The sequence below is a fragment of the Rhinoraja longicauda genome, chromosome 9, assembly GCF_053455715.1.
Source record: "Rhinoraja longicauda isolate Sanriku21f chromosome 9, sRhiLon1.1, whole genome shotgun sequence".
Classification (NCBI taxonomy): Eukaryota; Metazoa; Chordata; class Chondrichthyes; order Rajiformes; family Arhynchobatidae; genus Rhinoraja; species Rhinoraja longicauda.
Window position 1 is genome coordinate 40,058,916 of NC_135961.1, and position 23,648 is coordinate 40,082,563.

A 23,648-nucleotide genomic window follows, 5' to 3' on the forward strand; every position below is an offset into this window, starting at 1 on the left:
TCCGAGTGACAGTTGAAAGCTGGGGATCTGAATCTTGCCTTCACATTTCAGACTATGCCAGTACCAGGACAGGTTGAAGGCTGAAACAATTACACTTTTTTAAAAAATCTTTAAAAAGAGGGAGCAAGGATTGACTCGAGCTGGGAAATGTAGTACAGGGAGCAAGGGAATCCATGCTACCTTGAACTCGTAAACCAGCATCTGCAGCTCCTTGTACTAAAGTAGCTCGAATTCAGGAGATGAAACTACACTCCCCACAATTCAAAGCGGCCACATTGTCGCCTCCCGTCCGCCGATTGGCCGCGGGTTGGACCGAGCGAGAGGGTCGGGCCAATGACGGGCGGCGATGAACGGGACGGGTGGGGCTACGGTGGGCTGGTTGCCAGGCGCTGGAGGAGAGAAGTGCCACGACTTCAAGGCATTGGAGCTCACTTCGTCCTGAGCATCGGCGGGGAGGGAGGGAGAGAGGCAGACAAGCAGCCGGGAAGGTGAAGGAAAAGGAAAAAGGCTTGAAGGATATAAAACAAGGAAGCATCCCTCACACGGCCTGCATTTGCATTGAACACCCCTGGATCCAAGGCTTGGCTCACGTTTAGAGGTAAAGATTCTCCACTGGGAGCAATGCATGGCACTGTCTCTGCAAGGGGTTGGGGGGTATCTCGGGGTCACTGTTTGCCCCCCTCCCTCCTCACCGCCTTGTCACTGGTCATATCAGTGATGATAACGGCTCCTCTGCATTAAATACAATACATACGTGTTCAACTCGAGGTGAGGAGGGAAGAGCAAAGGGGGGAAGGGTGGGAATGAATTAAAAATCCAGTGTCTTTAATGTTTTATCGGGAGGTGGAAACTTGGATGAAAAGTATTGGTGGACGGGTTAAGGAGAAGACTTGTCAAATGGTTAGATCAACAGTGTGAAACAGCTGTAAGAAGTAACTTTTAATTGCATTTGTCTGGAAGGGTGGAGAATTGAGGGCAGATTATTAAAAAAAACCTAAACCGAACTGATTTTCTTTTTGTTGAAACACCGCGTTTTGAAACATGCAATAAGGTGAACAAATGCTACATGTTTGTATCTCGCAGGTATTTCAGCGAAGGCTGCAGAATATAAGATCGGAACTTTATAGACCTTGCCCTTTGAAGTAGTGTTTGATACAGTACTTTTCCTCTGTTTGAGTCATTTACCTTGCAAGAAGACAGTTGTGCAGAGTGACGTTCAGCGAACTTCTGGAAAAGCTAATAACCCTGTTAAGAATTGCTGTTTCAATTTCATTTTAGTCCGGAATAAATATGACGGCTCCAGACTTATGGACGACAGCAATGTCCAGGGGAGAGTGTGGGGGTGGTGGGGGTGGTGGGGAGAGAGCCTGGAAACAGAAGGAGTCTTTACTGAGGAAAAAAAGATCCTTTCTGAATGCTTCAGAGAATCAAAATCTGCCGAAAGCTAAAAGATAGCACCTGGTAGTGATATTATTTTGAATGTAAAAATGCTTCTCCATCTGGAAATGTCGGTTTAGAGGGAACTGGAGCTGAACTTTAAGTCTGACATTCCTAAAAAAGAGACCTTTATTGAGAAATATCTTTCATTCTCTAAGGCCACGTTAAAATAAGTATCTTTTGTTTTTTAACTCCTCTCTCCTTTTATCCATGTATTTAGACTTTATAAGATTGTCTCTTTTTTCATATAAAAAAGGAGGAGGGGCATATTGTGCAGCAGTTATTTTCAGCAACTAACGGTTTGCGAGGGGGCAGACTGAGGAATGTGTGTACACGTTGGCTTTCTTAAACACTGTCGATCCGGCGCTGAAATCTGACCACTCAGGAACTGCCTCATCTTGCTTAATACCGTGTCACCAGGATCTAGCGCAGAGAGAGCGCGATCGCGTGGTCCTAACGCCGGTGTTCAATTCTCTATCTCTGCTTATTATAAACTGCAAGCAAAAGCAACAAGCATTTAATTTTTTTTTGTTGGTGCAGAGATGGGAAGGAGAAGCTACATTTTATTACATAGTCTCAGTTTAATTCCCTCTTTGGAGAGTACTTAAACGTGAGTTTGTCATAGAGAATCAAGAGTGTTTAATTGTCAAAAGGACACAAATTGCTGGAGTAACTCAGCGGGCCTGGCAGCATCTCTGGAGAACATGATAGGTGACATTTGGGGTTGATACCCTTCTTCAGACCTGAAACTTCGCCTATCCATGTTCTCCAGAGATGCTGCCTGACTTGCTGTGTTACTCCAGCAAATTGTCGCCCTTTGTGTATTTACCAGCATCTGCATTCTTTGTTTCCACATTCTGTGCTTTATTGTCGTATGTCCCACAACGGAACAATGAAATTCCTACTTGCAGGAGCGCAACCGATATTGAATCATTCAGCATGGAAACAGGCTCTTTGGCCCAACTTGCCCGTGCTGACCAAGATGCCCCAAGATGTCTCACCTGCCTGAATTGGAATTTTGATTGTATTTATGTAATGTTTGATTAGATTGAATGCAAAACAAGGCTTTTCACTGAACGTTGGTACATGTAACAATAATAAACCATAACAACCATAAGCGGGGTTGCCAGAAGTTGTGGTGGAAGCAGATGGGATTGTGGTGTTTGTCTCCCTATATTCTCGTTGGCTCCCACACATTCACCAATGCACTAGGGGCATTTTACAGCAGCCAATTCACTTACCAACCCGCATGTCTTTGGGATGTGGGAAGAACCCAGAGCACCTGGAAGAATCTTGAACAATCGCAGGGAGAACATGCAAACTCCACACAGACAGCACACAAGGTCAGGTTTGAACCCGGAGTCTCTGGTGCTGTGAGGCAGCGGCTTTACCCGCTATGTCATTCTGTCATCCCTGCGTGAAAAGGCTGCCATTTCAAAGAAGATTGAATTGCTTTCTCTGTGGCCTGGCCAATATTGAACTTTCAATCAACTTCACTAGAGGAGCTTGACTGCTGAAATGTGACTACAGAATTAAATATTTTGAACATGGAATATGCTTTTGGGATTTTTGGGTTGTGAAATTCATGGTTTAAATTCAGCTGCTTTTGATTTTAGAGTGGAGAAACCTCTTTCCCTTCTTCTCACTTCTTTGCAGCGAATATCTCCAACCTCGCAGCCTTTAACCAGCAAGAGTGCAGACATATTGGGTACGGTTCTGGTCGCTCCCATTAGAGGAAGGATGTGGAAGCTTGCAGAAGAGCTTTGGGTTTATTATTGTCACATGCACCTAGTTACAGTGAAAAGCTTTGTTTGATTTTTAGATTTAGATTTAGAGATACAGCGTGGAAACAGGCCCTTCGGCCCACCGAGTCAGCGCCGCCCAGTGATCCCCCGCACATTCACACTATCCTACACACACTAGGGATCATTTTTACATTTACCCAGTCAATTAACCTACATACCTGTACGTCTTTGGAGTGTGGGAGGAAACCGAAGATCTCGGAGAAAACGTACAAACTCCGTACGGACGGCGCCCGTAGTCAGGATCGAACTTGAGTCTCCAGCGCTGCATTCGCTGTAAGGCAGCAACTCTACCGCTGCGCCACCGTGCCGCACGTTTGACATGCTATCCAAGCAGATCAGGTATACCATACATAGATACAGTCAGTTCAAACTCAAGTATAATAGAAAGTTCTTAGCATTTGTAGCACATTGAAACGCATCAGTTCCTTAGACAAAGTCCATGTTTGCAATGGGGGAGAGGTTCAATGGTCCCTTTATCATTTGTATTTAATTTATTGGAAATATTTAATTCTTTAATGGTTCCTGAATCGGACAGTAACCTACCTTATGGAAGGACCATTCAGAACCCTGATGACAGAGGGTGTTGCTGAGTCTAGTGGTGCACACTTTGAAGCTTCAGTACCGTTAGCTGGATGGGAGCAGGGAGATGGAATGACTGGGGTGGGACCAGTCTTTGATTATGTTGGCTACTTTTCCGTGGCCTGGATGAGAGGGTATTAGTTATAAGGCAGTATTGGATAAACTTGGATTGTTTTCTCTAGAACATTAGAGTCTTGAATCTTCTCCAGAACATTCAGTGGGGACCTGATGGTGTATAAAATTATGAAGACTAAGGTGAGAGGGGCAAAGTTTAACGGTGATGTGTGGAACAAGTTGTTTTTTTTACACAGAGTTGTGGGTGACTGGTATGTGCTGTCAGGAGTAATGGTGGAGGCAGATATGATAGTGGTGTTTAAGAGGCTTTTAGATAGGCATATGGATATACAGGGAATGTTGGGAAATGGATCATGTATGGGCAGAGGAGATTAGTTTAACTCGGCATCATGTTCAGCACAGACATTATGGGTGAAATGCCTGTTCCTGTGCTTTACTGTTCCATGTTCTTAACCATGGATGTTCTTCCCAGTTGACCTGCTGGACAGTGTTCTTGTACTTTCTTACAATATGATAGAACTTTATTCATCCCAGGAGGGAAATTGGTCTGTTGGTCTGCCAACATACAAGATAGACAAAAACTTGAAATTAAAATTAAATTAAAAGAGGGGAAAAAGAAAAAGACAAGCGACTGTTGGCGAGCTGCCATGTGCACAGGGCCTTAATCTGAATGAACAACTAAACAAATGCAGGTTTATCCCCCGGGCAGAGGATTCTAAAACTAGTGACCCCCCGCCCAACATTGGGGTCCCCCTTTGTTCTCATGCCGGTCTCCCCACGCCGGGTCCTCCATTGTTCTTCATGGAATCATACTGCACAGAAAATAGACTCTTCAGCTCACCCAGTCCATGCTGACCATCAGCCACACGCTTCACTGATCTAATTTTGTTTACCCCACATTCTGTGTGCCATTTGGTCCATTGAGTCTGTGAAGCACTCAGAGCAATCCCACGAATACTCTTCCCTTGCATGTTTTCCTGCAACAGCTCCCCTCCCCGATTCCACCTACCATCCACCCTCACGGGGTAATCTACAGCAGCTGCTTGCTTTACCACCTGTTAGGAGCCCTGGGAGGAAAGTCCCTATGCAGTCACAGGAGAGAATGTGCAAACTCCACACAGAGTGCGAGAAGTCAGTATCAAACTGAAGGCAGCAACACTATTTGCTGCGCCACAATATAAATCTGTCCTGTAGAAACAAGGAGTTGCAGGTGCTGGTTTGTACAAAAGGACACAAAGTGCTGGAGTAACTCAGTGGGTCAGGCAGCATCCCTGGAGAACATGGCTAAGTGACGTTTCAGGTTGGGGGCCCTTCTACAATCTGATCGTGGATGCAGTAGACTGGGCTAGAGGAGGTGCATGTGAACCTCTTTTCATCTCTGGCCTTTGTCCAACCATCTGCCTATCAAAACCCTCCCTCACATGTATCAATCTATTAATTGCCAGGCTTTGTCGTGCCCTTCCTCTCGCCCCCCGCCACAAATCAGTTTGAAGAAGGATTCCGATCAAAACGTCACTTGTCTGTTCTCTAGCCTGACTCGCTGAGTTAATTCAACAGAGGTTAAGCAGGCCAGGCCTTATTTCTTAGTGCAGGAGGATGGGGTGATCTTACAGAGGTGTATAAGATCATGAGAGGAATAGATAGGGTAAATGCGCACAGTCTTTTATCCAGAGTATGGGAATGGAGAACCTGAGCCAGAGGTTTAAGGTGAGGGGAGAAATATTTAATAGGAATCTATGGGGAAACCTTTTACACAATGGGTGGTTAGTATGGAATGAGCTGTCGGAGGAGGTAGTTGAGGCAGATACTATCACAATGTTTAAGAAACAGTTAGGTGGGTGCATAGATCGGAAAGGTTTAGAGAGATATGGGCCAAACACAGGCAGGTAGTGTGGATGGGGCATGTTGGTTGGTGTGGGAAAGTTGGACCGAAGGGCCTGCTTCCATGTTGTATGACACTTTGTGTCTTGTTTTGTAATCCAGCATCTGCAGTTCCTTGTATTCTCAGTGTAGGGTTAGAAGAGGAGATGAGTGAGTTGCTTCTGATTCCATGGGGCAAATCAGCTTGAGAAATACCCTGAACCCACCGCTGTGTTTTCCAGTCCGCAGAGCTCGTCAGAGTTTTAGTTGTACTACAAAATAACAAATCGGTGTCAAACTCAAAACTCCAGACAGATAGTCATACATAGAACATGTTGTAGAACTTCCATAAAATGTCCTTGGAGTTTAATTTGGTGAAAAGCAAGCTCCCTACGTTGCAGTAAAAGGAAAACCTGGATTTCTATAAAGACAGAGCTGTCAGAATTGAAATCCACTTTGCAGCCAGGAACTACTTTTGTGGTTCATTCTCTGATGTCTTGCACGGAAATTTGCCCACATAATCCCCATAAACACCAATATGATAATATTGAGCTAATATTATTTTAAAATTGATGCTATGATACTAGATGGATATCCTCTGCTCTGTAAATTAGTGATATACTATTGTTTTGCATAGTACAGGTGGTGTGGGGGGAAGGGTAATGCTGAGGAGTAGAGCCACAAAACAGGCCCTTCAGCCCAACTCATCCATACTGGCCAAAATGCCTATTTAAGCTAGTTCCATTTTCCTGCATTTGGTCCATATCCTTCTGAACCTTTCCTATCCATGTACCTGTCCAAATATCTTTTAAATGTTCTTATTATACCTGTCTTAACTACCTCCTCTGGCAGCTCGTTCCATATATCCACCATCCTCTGTGTTCCTATTAAATCTTTCCTCTCACTTTAAACTTATGTCCTCTGGTTCGTCATTCCCCACAGTGGGTAAAAGACTGTGCATTCACCCGATCTGTCCCACATGATTCCATACACCTTTGCAAGATGGTACAGGAAATGTGGTGACACTATGAACTGCCTTGTGTAAGCTACTATTCCTATGCTCTTGTTCTTAATTATGATTGAGCCTATGTATAGTAAAACTTTTATTGAACTATGTAAAAAAAGGAATTTCACTGTATCAAGGTGTATGTGGCAACAAAGTACCATTGAAGATTACTTGAGAGGAGAAGAAATTACTTCATCCAGAGGGCAGTGGATAGAATTCTCTATCCAAGAGACACAGCAAGAGCAGGAGTAAGATTGCTGAGTTTAGGCCAGGGTATTTGGGAATCTTGGGACATGGGTTAATGCAGGAAAGTGCCACAGTGGTCAAAGATCTTTTGGAATTACGCACCAGGGATGAGGGGCTGCATTTGAACATTCTGATTTCTACTGTTGCTTCGTGTTTGCTGTGTGAAGTTCATGGGTTGTTGGAAGTTGTTGCAACAACTTCCGTTAAAAATAAATACACTGACAGCATTAGGAATGAGAGTGGGCCACTGCAGTGGTTCATCCACTGGTTAAATCATGGTAGTTTATTTTATTATTGTCATGTGAACCGAGGTACAGTGAAAAGCGCTTTTGTGTGTTATCCAGTCAGTGGAAAGGCTATACATGAATATAATCAAACGATCTACAGTGTACAGATGCATGATAAAGGGTATAATGTTTAGTGCAAAGTAAAGTCCGATTAAAGATGGTTTAAAGGTCTCCATTGAGTAAGATGGGCGGTCAGGACTGCTCTCTAGTTGGTGATGGGAGGTCTCAGTTGCCTGATAACAGTTGGGGAAAAAATTGTCCCTGAATCTGGATGTGTGCATTTTCACTCTTCTCTACCTCTTACCTGATGGGAGGGAGAAGGAGTGACTGGGCTGAAACTGGTCCTTGGTTGATCCATTTTTCCCCAAGTTCCACATTCCTTAATAAAAACATAGACACAATGAAAATAGATGCAGGAGTCGGCACTGCCATTCAATATGGATCATGGCTGATCATCCAAAATCAGTACCCTGTTCCTGATCTTTTTTCCCCCCCATATCCCTTGATTCTATTATAATCTTTGTATCTTGATTGACCAAAATTTATCAATCCCTTTATTAAGACCAGCTTGCTTCACTTGGTTCCAACGGGTTAGGGAGGAGATTCCCACGATTCTTTGGTTGAAGTTCTTCCTAAGATTAGCCCTGAGTGATTTAATTTAAGGATGCCTTGCTTTGTCCTGACCTTTCCCTGAGCAAACATTCTCCATCCAACCTGTCAACGCATATTTAAGCATTTTAACCAACACCCTTAAATTAGCTCTTTAAAGTTTCTAAACTCAAGTGAATACAAGTTGATCTCATACGTTGACCCTTTTACCCAGAATGGATGTGAATTAGAATTAGAACCTACAGCATAGGAACAGGCCCTTCAGTCCACAATAGGGGTACTGAACATGATGCTAAAATAAACAAATCTGATCCATATTCCTCCATTCATAGCCACATGCCTATCTAAAATTCTCTTAAATGCCACTACCGTATCTTCCTCCACACCACCCCCAGCAGCGCATTCAATACACCCATTGCCCTCTGCTTTAAAAAAAAAAACCTTGCCCAGTACATCTCCATTAAAACATCCCCCCTCTCACCTATGCCCTTTAGTCTTTGATATTTCTACCCTGGGGAAAAAAAGGTTCTGTCTATGCCTCTCATCATCTGATATAAGTATATCAGGTCTCCCCTCAGCCTCTGGTGGAGCAAGAGTAGACACTCAGCCCCTCAACTTGTACTTCAATAACATCGTGGCTGGCTGATTTTAATATTCCAAAGAGTGCTTAAGAGATCCCCTTTCCCTGTTTGCAATACAGAGGCTCGGCAAAGATGCTCAATTCTCTTGAAATTGGGTGAAAAGAAAATACATTTCCTACACTTGCATTACTAGTGTCAATTTAAAAGAATTTAAATCAAGGCAGGAGAATGGGGTTATTGTTGGTATTGGTCTATTATTGTCACATATACCTACATGGACGACACAATAATGCAGCTGGTAGAGCCGCTGCCACACAACGCCAGAGACCCCAGGTTCCATCCTGGCCTCGGGTGCTGTCTGTGTGGAGTGTGCACGTTCTCCCTGTGACATGTGGGTTCCCATCGGGTACTCCTCCCACATCCCAAAGATATGCAGGTTTGTAGGTTAATTGGCTTCTGTAAATTTCTCCCAGTGGGTAGGGAGTGGATGAGAAAGTGGGATAACATAGAACTAGTGTGAAGGGCTTGTTTCCATACTACATCTCTAAACTTTAAATTAAGTAGTAAATAACTTGTTTTGCGTTCTATCCTGCAAAATCATACCGTACGCGGTATGTCAAGTAGAGCAAAAGAGAAAATAAACAATGCAGAAAGAGCTGCTGAGAAAGAGCAGATAAAGAATGCAAGGGCTGTAATGAGGTAGATAGGAAGATCGGGCATTCATCCTTGGCATACGAGAGATCCATTCAAAAGTCTGATAACTGGAGAAGAGGGTGATCTTGAATCTGGTGGTGCACAGTTTCAAGCTTTCTACCTTCATCCTGATGGGACTGGGGAGAAGAGGGAATGATCGGGGGATGATTGGGTAATGAATGTGCCTGCATTATGTTGACTGCTTTCGCAAGGCAACGTGGCCTAGATGGAGTTGAAGGGGAAGTAGGTCCATGTGAAGGACTGGGCTGTGTTCACAACTATCTACAGTTTCTTGCGGTCCTGGACAGAGCAGTGGCCAAACTAAGCTGTTATGCATCCTTATAGGATGCTTTCTGTGGTGCATCTGTAGAAATTGTAGAGCCAATGGAGGATATGACTCCTAGCCTTCTTTAGCCGTTTGAGGAAGTAAGGCCTTTCTAGGCTGTAGTGTCAATGTGGTTGGTCCAGGACAAATTGGTCACGTTCAGAATCTGAAGCTGTCATCCATTTCCACTTCAGCATCATTGATGCAGACTGGGGCGTATATTCCATGTTTCCTGCAGTCGATGATCAACTCCTTCGTCTTGCTGACATTGAGGGAGAGGTTATTGTTCTGATACCATGCCACAAAGTTCTCGACCTCCTTCTGTCATTGTTCATGATCCGGCCCACCACAGCAGTGTCATCTGCAAATTTGTCGATGCATAGAGTTGAATTTGGCCGCACGGTTGTGAGTGTATTGGGTGCATAGTAGGGGGCCGAGATCGCATCTTTGCAGGGCACTGGTGTTGAACATATTGTGGAGGAAGTGTTGTCAACTATCCTCACTGATTGAGGTCTGTGTGTCAGAAAGACGAGGATCCAGTGACATAGGGGAGTGCTGATTCCTAAGTTCAAGAGGTTGGATACAAGTTTGGATGGGACTCTGGTGTTGAAGGCAGAGGTATAGTCAATAAGTAGGAATGCTTGATGTCCAGGTGTTCCAGAGGTTAGTTTAGGGTTAGGGAGGTGGCATCTGCTGTAGATCTGTTGCAACGGTAACCAAACTGCTGTGGATCAAGGCTGGCTGGGAGGCTGGAGTTAATGGGTATCATCACCAGTCTCTCGAGCACTGGATGTCAGGGCCAATGGACAGCAGTCATTAAGGCAAGCCACCTTACTTTTCTTTGGCACTGGGATTATAGTGGTCTTCTTGAAGCAGGTGGAGACCTCTGAAAGGAGTAGTGAGAGGTTAAAGATGTCTGTGTATACCTCTGCCAGCTCATCTGCCCAGGTCCTGGTGTTGTGACTGGTGGCTCCATCCGGGCCAGTTGCTTTTCATGGGTTCACTCTCGGGAAGGCCAATCTTGTGTCAGGCGCAGTAACTATGGGTACAGGCACACCCGAGACTGACAGGGCGGATGTTGTTCCACTGACCTGTTCAAAGCAAGCGTAGAATGTATTGAAGTCATTGGGGAGGGACCCATTGTTGCCAGCAATACTGGCTGTCTTTGCTTTGTAACCCTTCATAGCGTGCAAACCTTGCCACATTCCACAGATGTCTATGTGGTTAGCCTGGGATTCAGCCAAAAACATCGTCTGTCCATTCCTTCCACAAATGTTGCCTGACTCTGAGTTACTCCAGCACTTTGTATTTTGCTCAAGATTCCTGCCTTTTCAGTCTCCAGCTAGTCATAGAGTGATACAGTGTGGAAACAGGCCCTTCGACCCAACTTGCCCACACCGGCCAACATGTCCCAGCTACACTAGTCCCAGCTGCCTGCGCTTGGTCCATATCCCTCCAAATGTCCTATCCATGTACCTGTCCAACTTTTTCTTAAATGTTGGGATAGTCCCAGCCTCAACAATCTCCTCTGGCAGCTTGTTCCATACACCCACCAGCCTTTATGTGGAAAAAGTTACCCCTCGGATTCTTATTTCTCTCTGGTTGTTTTGACAGTGGCAGCTACTTGTCTACTGGTGTGCAGAACCAGCCCAGGCTGGTTCATCCTGACTTTGACCTCAATGTGCTGACCTGGAGGTGAGTTGGTGTCATTCACCCAAAGCTCTCGGCTTCGATTAGCTGGGATTATTTGGACTCCTACTCTTGGCTGTGCACGTACCTCAGAAAATATGACCAGGCATTTGGAACATTCGAAGCACACTGGGTTACCGGTTTCTCTCCATTTTATACCTTGACCCTCTAACGGAAGGAGATTGGTTGTTTTATTTCTGAGCCTTCAACTTTTTAGCAACAGAAGAAGAAAAGAAAAATCTCTGGATTTTTGCCACTGGGATAAATTCTCAAATAAATTTTTGGCCAACAAAATACTGCAGTTGGTGCTTCAGTGCAGAGCTGAATAGAATCATACAGCACAGAAACTGGCCCTTCGTCCCAGCTTGCCCATGCCAACCATGATGCACCATCTACACAAGGCCCACCTGCCTGTGTTTGGCCTCTATCCTTCTAAACCTTTCCTATCCATGAACCTGTCCAAATGTCTTTTAGATGTTGTCATTGTGCCTGTGTCAACTACCTCTCCTGGTACCTTGTTCCATATACCCACCACCTTCTGTGAAAAGTTGCCCCTTGGGTTGCTATTAAATTTGCACCTCTCACCGTAAGCATATGCCCTCTGGTTTGTGTTTCTCCTACTCTAGGTAAAATACAATAAGATCACCCTGCAACCTCCTGCGCTCCAAGGAATAAAGTTCTAGCCTACCCAACCTCTCCCTATAGCTCAGGCCCTCGATACTTGGCAACATCCTCGTAAATCTCTGCACTCTTTCCAGTTTAACGATGTCCTTCCTATAACATGGTGACCAAAATTGAACCCAGTCCTCCGATGTGGCCTCACCAACGTCTTGCAGAAGCATTTGGTGACACAAGGACTGCAGATGTTAAAATCCTGAGCAAAACAAAGTGCTGGAGGAACTCAATGGGTCAGGCAGCATTTGTGGAGGGAATGGAGAGATAACATTTTGGTTGGGACACTTCAGACTAATGGAGCAGGGAGGAAAACGCTGGAATAGAGAGGTGGGATGGGGCAAACCCTGGCAAGTGATAGGTGGATATAGGTGAACAGGGGTGATAGGCAGATGGGTGGAGTAAATCAAGAGTGTCAGATGTATCGAAACGGAACAATTAAATTCTTACTTGCAGTTGTACAATAAGTCTGTAAATACTGTAGTTAATAGATAACTGGAAGCAAACAATAAAAACGTTCAATAAATAAAAACATTCAAGAAAAGTGTAAACAGAGCAAAAGCCTGAAGTCAAACGTGTGACCACGGCAGTTTGTAGTTCGAAGTTTAGTTGGTGTTTGTAGTGTTCAAGAACCGAATGGTTGTTGGGAATAAGCTGTTCCTGAAGCTGGTGTTCAATGTTCAGACTCCTGTACCACCTTGCTGATGGCAGGAGTGAAATGAAAGTGTGGCCAGGGTGGTGTGGGTCCTTGAAGAAGCTCCTTGTGACAAGAGCTAGAGGAGAAAAGGAGACAAAAAGGCATTGAATCAAGAAAGATGAGTAGGAGTGGAATGTAAGGCAAGATGGATGGAAGGGGAGAGGGGAATGAGGGGGGGAATAGAAGAAAATAAAAAAAGAAAAGTAATACAAGGTAATCATAAATACGCAAACCCCAAGTCTGCAGTGCAACCAAGACATAGTCCATAGAAAATCATAGTTGCTGAGGTTCGTGTTGTGTAGTGTTCAAGAGTCTGATGGTTGCTGGATAGAAGTTGTTCTTGAACCTGGAGGTCAGGGAGGTTTTCAGGGAGTGCACCATTGGACCGCATTAGTCTCTGGTTTCTCCCGCCTGCAGATTCGCACATGCAGCTACTTTGATGACCTTTGTCTAAATGTTAAGCAGAGCGATGCATAAGTGGTGTGAGAAATCACTCTCTTTGTATCTCTCTTATGCCTGCTCCTCCTTCTCTCGCCTCCACCTTCTCCCTTTCACTTGCTTGCTCTCCCTCCACCCACATCCTAGTCTGACCCAGAACTTTTCAGCTGTAAAGTAGCTTTGTAGGTTGCCTGTGCCCAATCTGGTCTTTCCAGGTGAGACAGAGGTTCACCTGCACCTCCTCCAACCTCATCTATTGCATCCGCTGCTCTAGATGTCAACTTCTTTACATCGGCGAAACCAAACGCAGGCTCGGCAATCGCTTCACCTTCGCTCAGTCCGCCTTAACCAACTAGATCTCCCGGTGGCTGAGCACTTCAACTCCCCCTCCCGTTCCCAGTCTGACCTTTCTGTCATGGGCCTCCTCCAGTGCCATAGTGAGGCCCACCGGAAATTGGAGGAACAGCACCTCATATTTCGCCTGGGTAGCTTGCAGCCCAGTGGTATGAACATTGACTTTTCCAACTTTAGATAGTTCCTCTGTCCCTCTCTTCCCCTCCCCTTCCCAGATCTCCCACTGTCTTCCTGTCTCCACCTATATCTTTCCTTTGTCCCGCCCTCATGACATCAGTCTGAAGAAGGGTCTTGACCCGAAACGTCACCCATTCTTTCTCTCCTGAGATGCTGCCTGACCGGCTGAGTTACTCCAGCACTTTGTGAATAAATACCTTCGATTTGTACCAGCATCTGCAGTTATTTTCTTACTCCACCCAATCTGGAATCCTTCAGGCAAGAAAGGCAGGGATTAACACGCTAAGCGGTGAGGTAACTGGCAATTATACAAAGACTGTTTAGTGGTTAATTTTAGCAAGTCCTTCCGTACTTCAGCAGTGGCTGAAATTTAAGACATTGGAAACAGTAGGTAACCTATCTAAAACGTGATTACAAAATCTCCTCTTTTATGATGTGCACAAACCCGTCTCAAAGCCGACCAGGAAAGGGAAGTATTTGCAATTTTTACTGCTCTGTTAAAATTCCAACTAAGAGGCGTTGCTTTTGGAAAAGCAGGGGCTGTATGGCCTCCTGCTTAGTTGGTCTGAGTCGCCATCGATAGTGGCTGCTTTCTCCTTCTGCAGTCCAACTACTCAGTGTGAACTGTGTGACTTGCTCCTTCACTTACAGGTTAACAAAATGGGAAGGTATTTGGGTCAGTCTGGGCGAGTACTGGTTCTCTTTAACTTCCTTACAAAACATATGGATTACAAGCAAGAATAGGCCACTCAGCCCCTTGAGTCCATTCCAGCATTCAACAAAGCTGGTCTGGTGAAATGGAGACACAAGGAACTACAAATGCTGGTTTACAAAATAAAAAGACCCAAAATGCTTGAGTACTTCGGCATGTCGGGCAACATCTCTGGAGAACATGGATAGGTGACATTTTGGGTTGGGACCTTTCTTTAAACTGATTGTGGTGGGGGGGAGAAAGTTAGAAGAGGAGAGGGCAGGACAAAGCCGAGCAATAGCTAGGTGGATAATGCAGGTGAGTAGTGGATACAGGATATAGTCGGAACCTTTTTGTCAAAGACTGGAGAGCATGGCTTTAAGGTGAGGAGGGGGATGGGGATTTTAAAGAAGACTTGTAGGGCATGTTTTTTTTACACAGAGGGTGGTGTGTGCCTGGAATGTGCTGCCAGAGGTGGTGGTGGAGGCAGATAGGATAGTGGTGTTTTAGAGGCTTTTAGATAGGCACATGGATATGCAGGGAATGAAAGGATATGGATCATGTGCTGTACTTCAACTCTGAACTCTAATCTCCTTTGCAGTCAAATTTCACCACTTCTTGTCTTGAAGTGGATGAGGATCTCATTTTTAAATGGTGACTTCTAGTTGTCGATTCTTCTGAAGAGCGACGGAAGGAGAAAAAGGTTCACTTTCAAGAGTTAAGTGTGTAAATTGTCACATGTGCCAACAATGGAACAATTAAATTCTTGCTTGCACCAGAAAAACAGGCCTGTAAATGCAATAACACACAGATAATTGGACAACATGCAAACAAAAGCTTTTCACTGTATCTTGGTACACGTGATAGTAATAAACCTATCATTATGAACAAACAATGAATTCAACTTTAGGTAACTAACCTATAAACAACCATATCCCCTCTTTTTGTGCCCCCTTCCATCTATATTCCTTCCTCTGGATTCACATTTTGAGGTTCTTCTATCCTTATTGCACACTGTCTTTTCATCTCTGACCTTTATCCAGCCATCTGCCAATAAAATCTCCCCTCATCTGTATCCACCTATCACTTTGTCTTGTCCCCAGCTTTCTTCCCCCTCTCCAAACATAGTCCCGACCTAAAACGTTGCCTGTCTGGAACAATCAGAACCTTTAGTCCCAGGGTGGAAATGTCAAAGACCTGAGGGCAAGGCTTTAAGTTGAGAGGGGCAAAATTTAAAGGAGATGTGCAGGCCAAGCTTTTTTTTAACCCAGAAAATAGTGTGTGCCTGGAATGCATCACCAGGGGTGGTGGTGGAGGCAGATATGATGGTGGCATTTAAGAGACTTTTGAATAAGCACGTGGATATGCAGGGATTTGGATTATGTGCAGGCAGATAAGGGTTGGTCTTGGCATCATGTTTGCACAGACATTGTGGGCTGAAGGACCTATACTACTTTTCTATGTTCTATCCATATTCTCCAGAGGTGTTACCTGAGCTGCTGCATTACTCCGGCATTTTGTCTTTTATTATAATCCAGCATCTGCAGTTCCTTGTATCTACCAGTACCAATTAACCTGACCCATTTGAATCTGTCTAATTTTGGACTGAGTGTGTCTTGCTTTTCTTTCCTCCATGTCAAGGTGGGCATAATGGGACTAATGACAGCTTCCTCGGCAAACCCCTGCAATGCTTGTGGGACTTCTACAAGTTCTCAAAAGTTAATTGAGTGTGTGCTCAACTCTGATGCACAATGAGGACCAGCAAGTGGGTGGGATGTAAGGTCGCCTTGTACGTGGTCTTTGTTTGATTCAGGGTTGTAAGGCAAGATTAATCAAGAGTGTTTAATTGTCAATAGAACAATGGAATTATTACTTGTTGCAGCTTTACAGGCCTGTAAATGCAATAAAACAGATAATATATAATAATCAAAGGAGAATTTCAATAAATTAATAACTGTAATCCTAGGTAACCATAAATGTGGAAAAACAATGTCTGTAGTGCTACCAAAGACGCAGTCTGTAGAAGATTATAGTTGCTGAGGTTGGTGTTGTGCAGTGTTCAAGAGCCTGATGGTTGCTGAGAAGAGGCTGTTCTTGAACCTGGAGGTCAGGGTTTTGAGGCTCCTGTACCTTTTTCCCCAATGGTAGCAGCGAGATGAGAGTGTGGCCAGGATGGTGTGGGTCATTAAGCCTCCTGTAGATCCCTTTGAGGTCAGTACCTATGCGGGCTGTGTCCACCACTCTCTGTAACTCTCGCTCTTTCCTGAGCATTCAAGTTGCTGAACCAGGCCCTGGTGCAACCAGTCAGGGTGCTCTCTACTGTACACCTGTAGAGGTTCGATAGAGTATTTGTCGACATAAAAAATCGCCACAATCTTCTCGGGAAGTAGAGGCGTTGATGGACTTTGCTTGTGTTTTTGTTTTAGGAAGCAGACACTTGGGCCTTCTGAGTCAATGCTGACCATTGCACACCCGTTCACACTAGTTCTATGTTATCTCACTTTCTCATCCACTTCCTATACACTAGGGGCAATTTACAGAGGGGATGTGGGAGGAAACCGGAGCACCCGGAGGAAACCCATGTGGTCATGGGGAAGGTGCAAACTCCACACAGACAGGTCAGGATGAACCCAGGCCTCTGTTGCTGTGAGGCTGTGGCTCTACCCGCTGTGCCACTGTGTGCCCACAAGTGATTGCTTTGATGTGCTGGGTCCAGGAGAGAGAAAGGAACAGAAAGAAGCAAAGTTGACAAACTTAACGATGAGCCAAATGCAGGCACGGAATGGGTGTGGGCTGTGCCCAGGTTAAGAACATTGTTTGTAAAGGGATTCCTATTTTGTACTCTGTTAACTTGAACCAAGATAAGAAAGTACAGCTGCACCATTTAATAAGCTTTGACTTTGTATCGGGCACAGTTATATTCCAGCAATAATTTTATCTGTTATAGTTATAATCACAATATCTATGCAAATATTAGCTAAGTGACTTGGCTTCAGTATTCATGGTATCTCTTGTCCTCAAGTATTAAGCAGTCCCTGTTTCTAAGCTCTGCTGCACCTTGAGCACACCGTTGATGGAATTTATTTTTAAGTTGCTAAGTTGTGTTGCTGTCGGCCAACGTAAACAGGACCTCCTTTATGAAACTTGCAGAGACACACGCTCCCAGCTCAAACACGCATTAACAACGCAGTCAGTCAGCAACCGTGAGTCAGAGTTAATATGTGTGTATTGCAGCAGCTTTAATGGAGTAAAACCTGCCGAGGCATCTCAATAGACAATAGGTGCAGCAGTAGGCCATTCGGTCCTTCGAGCCAGCACCACCATTCAATGTGATCATGGCTGATCGTTTTCAATCAGTACCCCATTCCTGCCTTCTCCCCATATCCCCTGACTCCACTATCCTTAAGAGCTCTATCTAGCTCTCTCTTGAATGCATTCAGAGAATTGGCCTCCACTGCCCTCTGAGGCAGAGAATTCCACAGATTCACAACTCTCTGACTGAAAATGTTTTTCCTCATCTCCGTTCTAAATGGCCGACCCCTTATTCTTAAACTGTGGCCCCTGGTTCTGGACTCCCCCCACCATGGCCAAGTAATCACCTTGAGTCATGCAGAACAAGAGGCAGGGCTGTTGGGAAACATTGTCAATTGCTTCGGAAAAGTACAGGCCTCGAGGAAGTTCCTTCAAGCAGTGACACATCATTGGAAGAGAGTTTAATGACAGCTTGCAACTGTCCTAGTGGTATTTATTGGTTTATTAGTTTAGACTAGAGAAACAGAAACAGGCCCTTTGGCCCATCAACTCCATGCCGACAACCACACTAGGTCTATGTCATTTCAAAAGAAGACACAAAGTGGTAGAGTAACTCTGGGTCAGGTAGCATCTCTGAAAAACATGGATATGTGATGTTTTTGGTCAGGACCCTTGGGTCTCTTGGAGATGCTGCCTGAGACACTAGCTTACTCCAGCTCTTTATTTCTTTTTTTGTAAACCGATGTCTACAGTTCCTTGCATTTGTTATCCATCTCATCCACTCCTTACACACTAGGTATAATTTACAGACGCCAATTAACCTACAAACCTGCACGTCTTTAGGCTGTGTGAGGAAACAAGAGCAACGGACGAAAACCTACGCGGTCACATGGACAACATGCAAACTCCACGTGGACAGGCAGCACCTGAGGTCAGGATCGAACCCAGATCTCAGGCACTGAGGCAGTGGCTCTACCAGCTGCACCATTGTGCTGCCTGTCACATTGACCAAGATACAGTGAGAAACCTTTACCTGCTATCCAGTCAAATCGACTCGTACTATAGATGTGTACAACTAAGCCATACACACGTACAACAGGTAATGCATAGAAAATAAAGCCAGAGTGTAGAATACTCTGAATGTGGAATTCCACACTATATGATTCGATGACAAGTGTGGCCAAAAATGGTGCAAAAGGGGATGGGGTGGAGAGAGAGGGGAGGGGGTACTAGGAAGCAAGATGGTGAGGGAGAGAGGGGGGAGGCAGAGGTAGAAGGAGGGGGTTTAGAGAGAGAAAGGGGGGGGGGGGGGGGGGAGAGAGTAGAGGGAGCAAGATTTGGGCATCTGCCTGAAACTGCACGTGAAAAGCTGAGCAGAGATGGCTGAAAGACAAGTGAAAGTGGATTAGTCACTAAGTTTAAAACCGGTGGGCCCTGTGTGGAGGAGAGCCACTCTCCGATCGCCTACAAAACCCCTGACCTGTCTGTGCCATGTACTGAAGCTACTGCTCACACCCCCTGCAAACCTTGATCTGTTCCACAATAACATCCACTGTTTCTTCAGCGAGCTCTTCCTTTGTGAATTGTACTTTTTTCCCCTCTTGTAATTCTGACAGTAACGGAGTTTTCTGTGCAGTCATCTTGTGTTTCTTGCCTGAAAACACCGAGAGCTTAAAATTCCAGACTCCTGTAATCGGGGCTGGGAGTTAAGTCTGCTTGGCTCAGTCAAGAATAAATATTTACTGACTTGCTATGGGGGTGGAGGGCTGGGGAATTGAGTGGGGAAGTGAAGTCTACAATCCAACACTGTTTCTCGATGGGGGATTGTCAGGGGGTACTTTTTCCTCCCCTCCGTCATTTCATAAGACTTCGCCACTTTGCATGGGATTCAAAGTCGGAGCAAGCCGACAAAATGCAGATGGGGAACTCGATACGCCTTAATCCTGGCACCGTTTAACAATGTTGCATTCTGTGTCGTGCTCAAAGAGTGGCTTGGCTCAGCGGTGATAGAATCCCCACCATCGACTCCATCTACAATTCACGCTGTCTCGGAAAAGCAGCCAACAGAATCATAGACTTGTCCCACCCCAGTCATACCTTCTCTCCGCTCCCGTCAGGCAGAAGGTGCAGAAGCTTGAAAGCAAGCACCGCCAGACTCTGGAACAGCTTCTTCCTCTATCGGGCTTCCAAATGGCCCTTCCATAAGCTAGGTTACTGCCCAATTCACCTCTGCCTCATTTTGGACATGAGACTTTGTCCCTGGAGCTGACAAGCCACAATGCTGAGAACTATATTCTATCTTCCCCTTTGCTCTACTTATTGTACTTGAATTTGACTTAATTGTACTGACGTACAGTATTACCTGATCTGTTTGGATAGCATGCAAAACAAAGCTTTTCATGGTACCTAGGTACACATGACAGAGGCAACTGAACCATCCTCTCACCAGCTAGAGAACGGTCCTGACCTCCACTCTATCTCATTGGGGACCTTTGAACTATCTTTAATCTGACTTTATTGCACTTTATGTTGTACTAAACATTATACCCATTATCCCGTATCTGTACACAGTGGGCGGCTCATGTGTAGTCTTGTCTTTGACTGGATAGCACACAACAAAAAGCTCTTCACTGTACATTGGTACACATGACAATAATAAACTAAACTAATAAACCTAAACTTGGTGTTAAGGTGGCCCCTTAACCTGCAAAAAGAGCAGCTCAGTATCACTGTTCTTGTGTTGCTTTTGCAGGTTGGGCAAGGAAGCAAGGATTGAATGAAGATGGACATCTACGACCCACAGACGTTGGGCTTCATGGTGTTCGGCGGTTTCATGGTCATCTCCGCCATCGGGATATTCCTGGTCTCCACCTTCTCCATGAAAGAAACCTCGTATGAAGAGGCCTTGGCCAAGCAGAAGCGGGACCAGGAGAAAGCCCAGCTGGCCAGGTCGGAGAAGAAGAAGAAGGAGAAGTCTGTGGAAAAGAAAGGAAAGCTGAAGAAACGAGAGGAGAAGGCCAATGGGAGAATCCCGGAGACTGAACCAATGCCCGATGTCTCTGAGACCGAGGGGGAAGCGGAACCCGTCATTGTGCCAAGCGTGGAGACTCCCATCCTGGCCACCGCCGCCCCCCCTCCTCCTGCTTCTGCCCCAGAGTCGTCTCCTCCCCCGGCCTCCAAAGAAAAGAGGAGGAAGGAGAAGAAGGTCGCCAAAGTGGATCCAGCCCCTGGTTCGGTTCCAGCACCAGCCGTGGGAGTGGGCATCACCAGGCAGACCCCCGTCGCCAGCCCCTTGCTGGAGCCAGTCAGCAGGGAGGTGCCCGTGATGGCCGTCCCACCGGTGGGGTCCCAGCTGAGTACCCCCCTCGCCCCTCCTGCTCCTGGTGCCAAGAAGCCAGACGCCTCTGCCAGTCAAGATGATCCAAAGCAGGAAGGTCCAGCAAAGAAGAAAGTGGCACCCAAGAAAAAGTCCGAACCCGGTGAGTACTTCTGAGAGGTCTGCCCTATGTGGGATGGTCCCTAGTCCTCTCGCCGTTGCCAAGTGTGTCACAAGATGCTTATTTGTCTGAAATGTCTTCACCTCCTCCCTACCCGATTCAGTCATCATCCCCTTAGAGTTGGAGAACAAGGAACTCTATGGTGCAGGAGTAACTCAGTGGGTCAGGCAGCATCTCTGGAGAACGTGGTTAGGTGACATTTTGGGTCGGGACCTTTCATCAGTCCGACCCGAAAAGTCACCATTCCATGTTCTCCGTAGCAGCTGCCTGGCCTGCTGAGTTACTTCGGCCTTTTGTGTCTTTTTTGTAAACCAGCGTCTGCAGTTCCGTGTGTCTCTGTAGAACAGTACAGCGCAGGAACAGGCCCATCAGTCCACAATGTCTGTGCAGAACAGGATGCTAAATTGCACATAATCCCAATCCCTCCAGTCCCTGCATGTCCATGTCCCTACCTAAAAGCTTCTTAAAATCGCCCTATCATATCTGCCCCACCACCACTCCTGGCAGCACAGTCCAGACACGTCACTACCTGTGTTTTAAAAAATACTTGCCCTTGCATCTCCTTTAAACTTTTCCCCTCACCTTAATGTTATGCCCTCTAGTATTAGATATTTGCTTCCTAGGAAAAAAGGTTCTGACTGTCTACCCTAATTGTGCATCTCATAATTTATATACTTTTCTCAGGTCTTCCCTCTGTTTTCCAGTAAAAAACAACTCGTGTCTAACCAATTTCTCTCTGGTACTAATACCCTCTAATCCAGGCATCATTCTGGTAACCCTCCCCTGCGCCCTTTCCAAAGCCTCTGCATCCTTCCTGTAATGGGGCAACCAGAATTGAATGCAATACTCCACATGCGGATTCACCAAAGTCCTGACTTTCTGACTCTTGTACTAAATGCCCTGACCAACGAAGGCAAGCATACCATATGTTGGATTATAAAGTTTAGAATCGGGCTCTTTGGCCAGCCATCGAGCACATTTTATTATTTTAAGTTTAGAGATCCAGCAAGGAAACGGGGGCCCTTCGGCCCACAGAGTCGGACCATTGACACTAGTTCTGTCATCTCACTTTCACATCCATTCCCTGCACTCTAGGGGCAATTTAACGAGGCCAATTATCCCACAAACCCATAGTATAATAATCACATACCAACACCATTTTATTCTTCCCCACGTCCCCTTGAATTGACCACCACTGATTTTGATGAATTCAGCTAGACATGAAGAGCAATTTACCGTGATCAATTAACCCGACAATCTACAGGTCTTTAGGCCATGGGAGGAAAGCAATACCTTTTAAGTAGAAAATGCTGTAAATATTTGGCAAGTACAACACCATCCATGGAGAGAAAACCAGAGTTAATATTTCAAGATCGCTTCACTCCACAGATGCTGTTTGATCCCCTGGGTGTTTTGTCTTCAGATTTCAGATTTCCAGCATGTGCAGTTCCTTTATTTTTGTCTTAGTATGTTATCTTTTTGTACTACTGCAGACACCTTGTCAGTAACCATGGCAACCTGCTTATCATAACATCTTTGAAACAAAATTAACGAGCTAAATCGTGCTGGCTGTTGTTGGTGATTTTGATCTAACTACTAAAGATTTATCAGGTGTAACCTTGTTAAATCTATTTGATTAATTCAAGGCTGTGCCAGCATTTAATTGGCCATTCCTAGGTGCCTGGTAGAAGGTGGCAGAGAGCTGCCTTCTTGAACCGCTGCCGACCTTGGTGTGAGTATATCCACGATGCTGCTATGAGTTGCAGGATTGTCACCCAGCGCCGGTGAAGGAGCAGCAAAATGTTTTCGGGTCAAGATGTCATTGAGCTGGAAAGTGTGCAGAGAAGATTTACAAGGATGTTGTCTGGAATCCAGGGCTAGAGCTACAGAGAGAGGTTGATTAGTTTATTGTTGGCACATGTACCGAAGTGCAGTGGAAAGCTTTTTGCGTGCTATCCGGTAATTACAATTAAGCCGCCCACAGTGTACAGATACAGGATAAAGGGTACGTTTAGTGCAAAATGACAGCAAAGATAGGGCGGCACGGTGGCGTAGCGGGTGAGTTGCTGCCTTACAGCGCCGGAGACCCGGGTTCGATCCCAACTACGGGTGCTGTCTGTACGGAGTTTATACATTCTCCCTGTGACTACATACGTTTTCTCCGAGATCTTTGGTTTCCCACGCTCCAAAGACGTACAGGTTTGTAGGTTAATTGGCTTGGTGTAAATGTAAAATTGTCCTTAATGTGTGTAGAATAGTGTTAATATGCGGGGATCGCTGGTCGGTGTGGACTCGGTGGGCTGAAGGGCCTGTCTCCGCGCTGTATCTCTAAAACTAAAACTAAACTAAAGTTCAGTAAAGTCCAATTAAAGATAGTCTGAGTGTGTCCAATGAGGATGATGGTAGGTCAGGACCGCTCTCTAGTTAGTGATCGGATGGTTCAGCAGGGTAGAAAGTGGAATGGAGATTAGTTTGTGTGATGGTTTGGGCTTCATCCGTGACTGCAATTTTTGCTGTCTTGGAGTTATTCCCAAACCATGTTGTGAAGCATCCCGATAAAATACTTCTATGGCGGTTGGTGACGGTTCTTCAGGACATGCCGAACTTCCTCGGTCTTGGGCAGGCTAGGACCTTATTCCTTGGAAGTGCAGGAGGCTGAGGGATGATCTTTTAGAGGT

The 23,648-nt window shown here is 45.4% G+C and overlaps 1 protein-coding gene across 7 annotated transcripts in view; it reads left to right on the forward strand.

The window, feature by feature from the left end:
* The first annotated feature begins 413 nt into the window (after positions 1-413).
* The window catches only part of LOC144596644 (ribosome-binding protein 1-like), a 70,151-nt gene continuing 46,916 nt past the window's right edge, over positions 414-23,648 (forward strand). For 4 of the 7 annotated variants that reach the window (XM_078405232.1, XM_078405233.1, XM_078405238.1 and 1 more), the window contains exons 1-2: positions 414-598; positions 20,226-20,952. In XM_078405232.1, coding sequence (XP_078261358.1) covers positions 20,250-20,952 — 703 coding nt within the window. In that variant the 5' untranslated portion in view covers positions 414-598; positions 20,226-20,249. The remainder of the gene's footprint in view (positions 599-20,225; positions 20,953-23,648) is intronic. The other 3 variants (XM_078405235.1, XM_078405236.1, XM_078405237.1) reach the window with 1 other exon arrangement.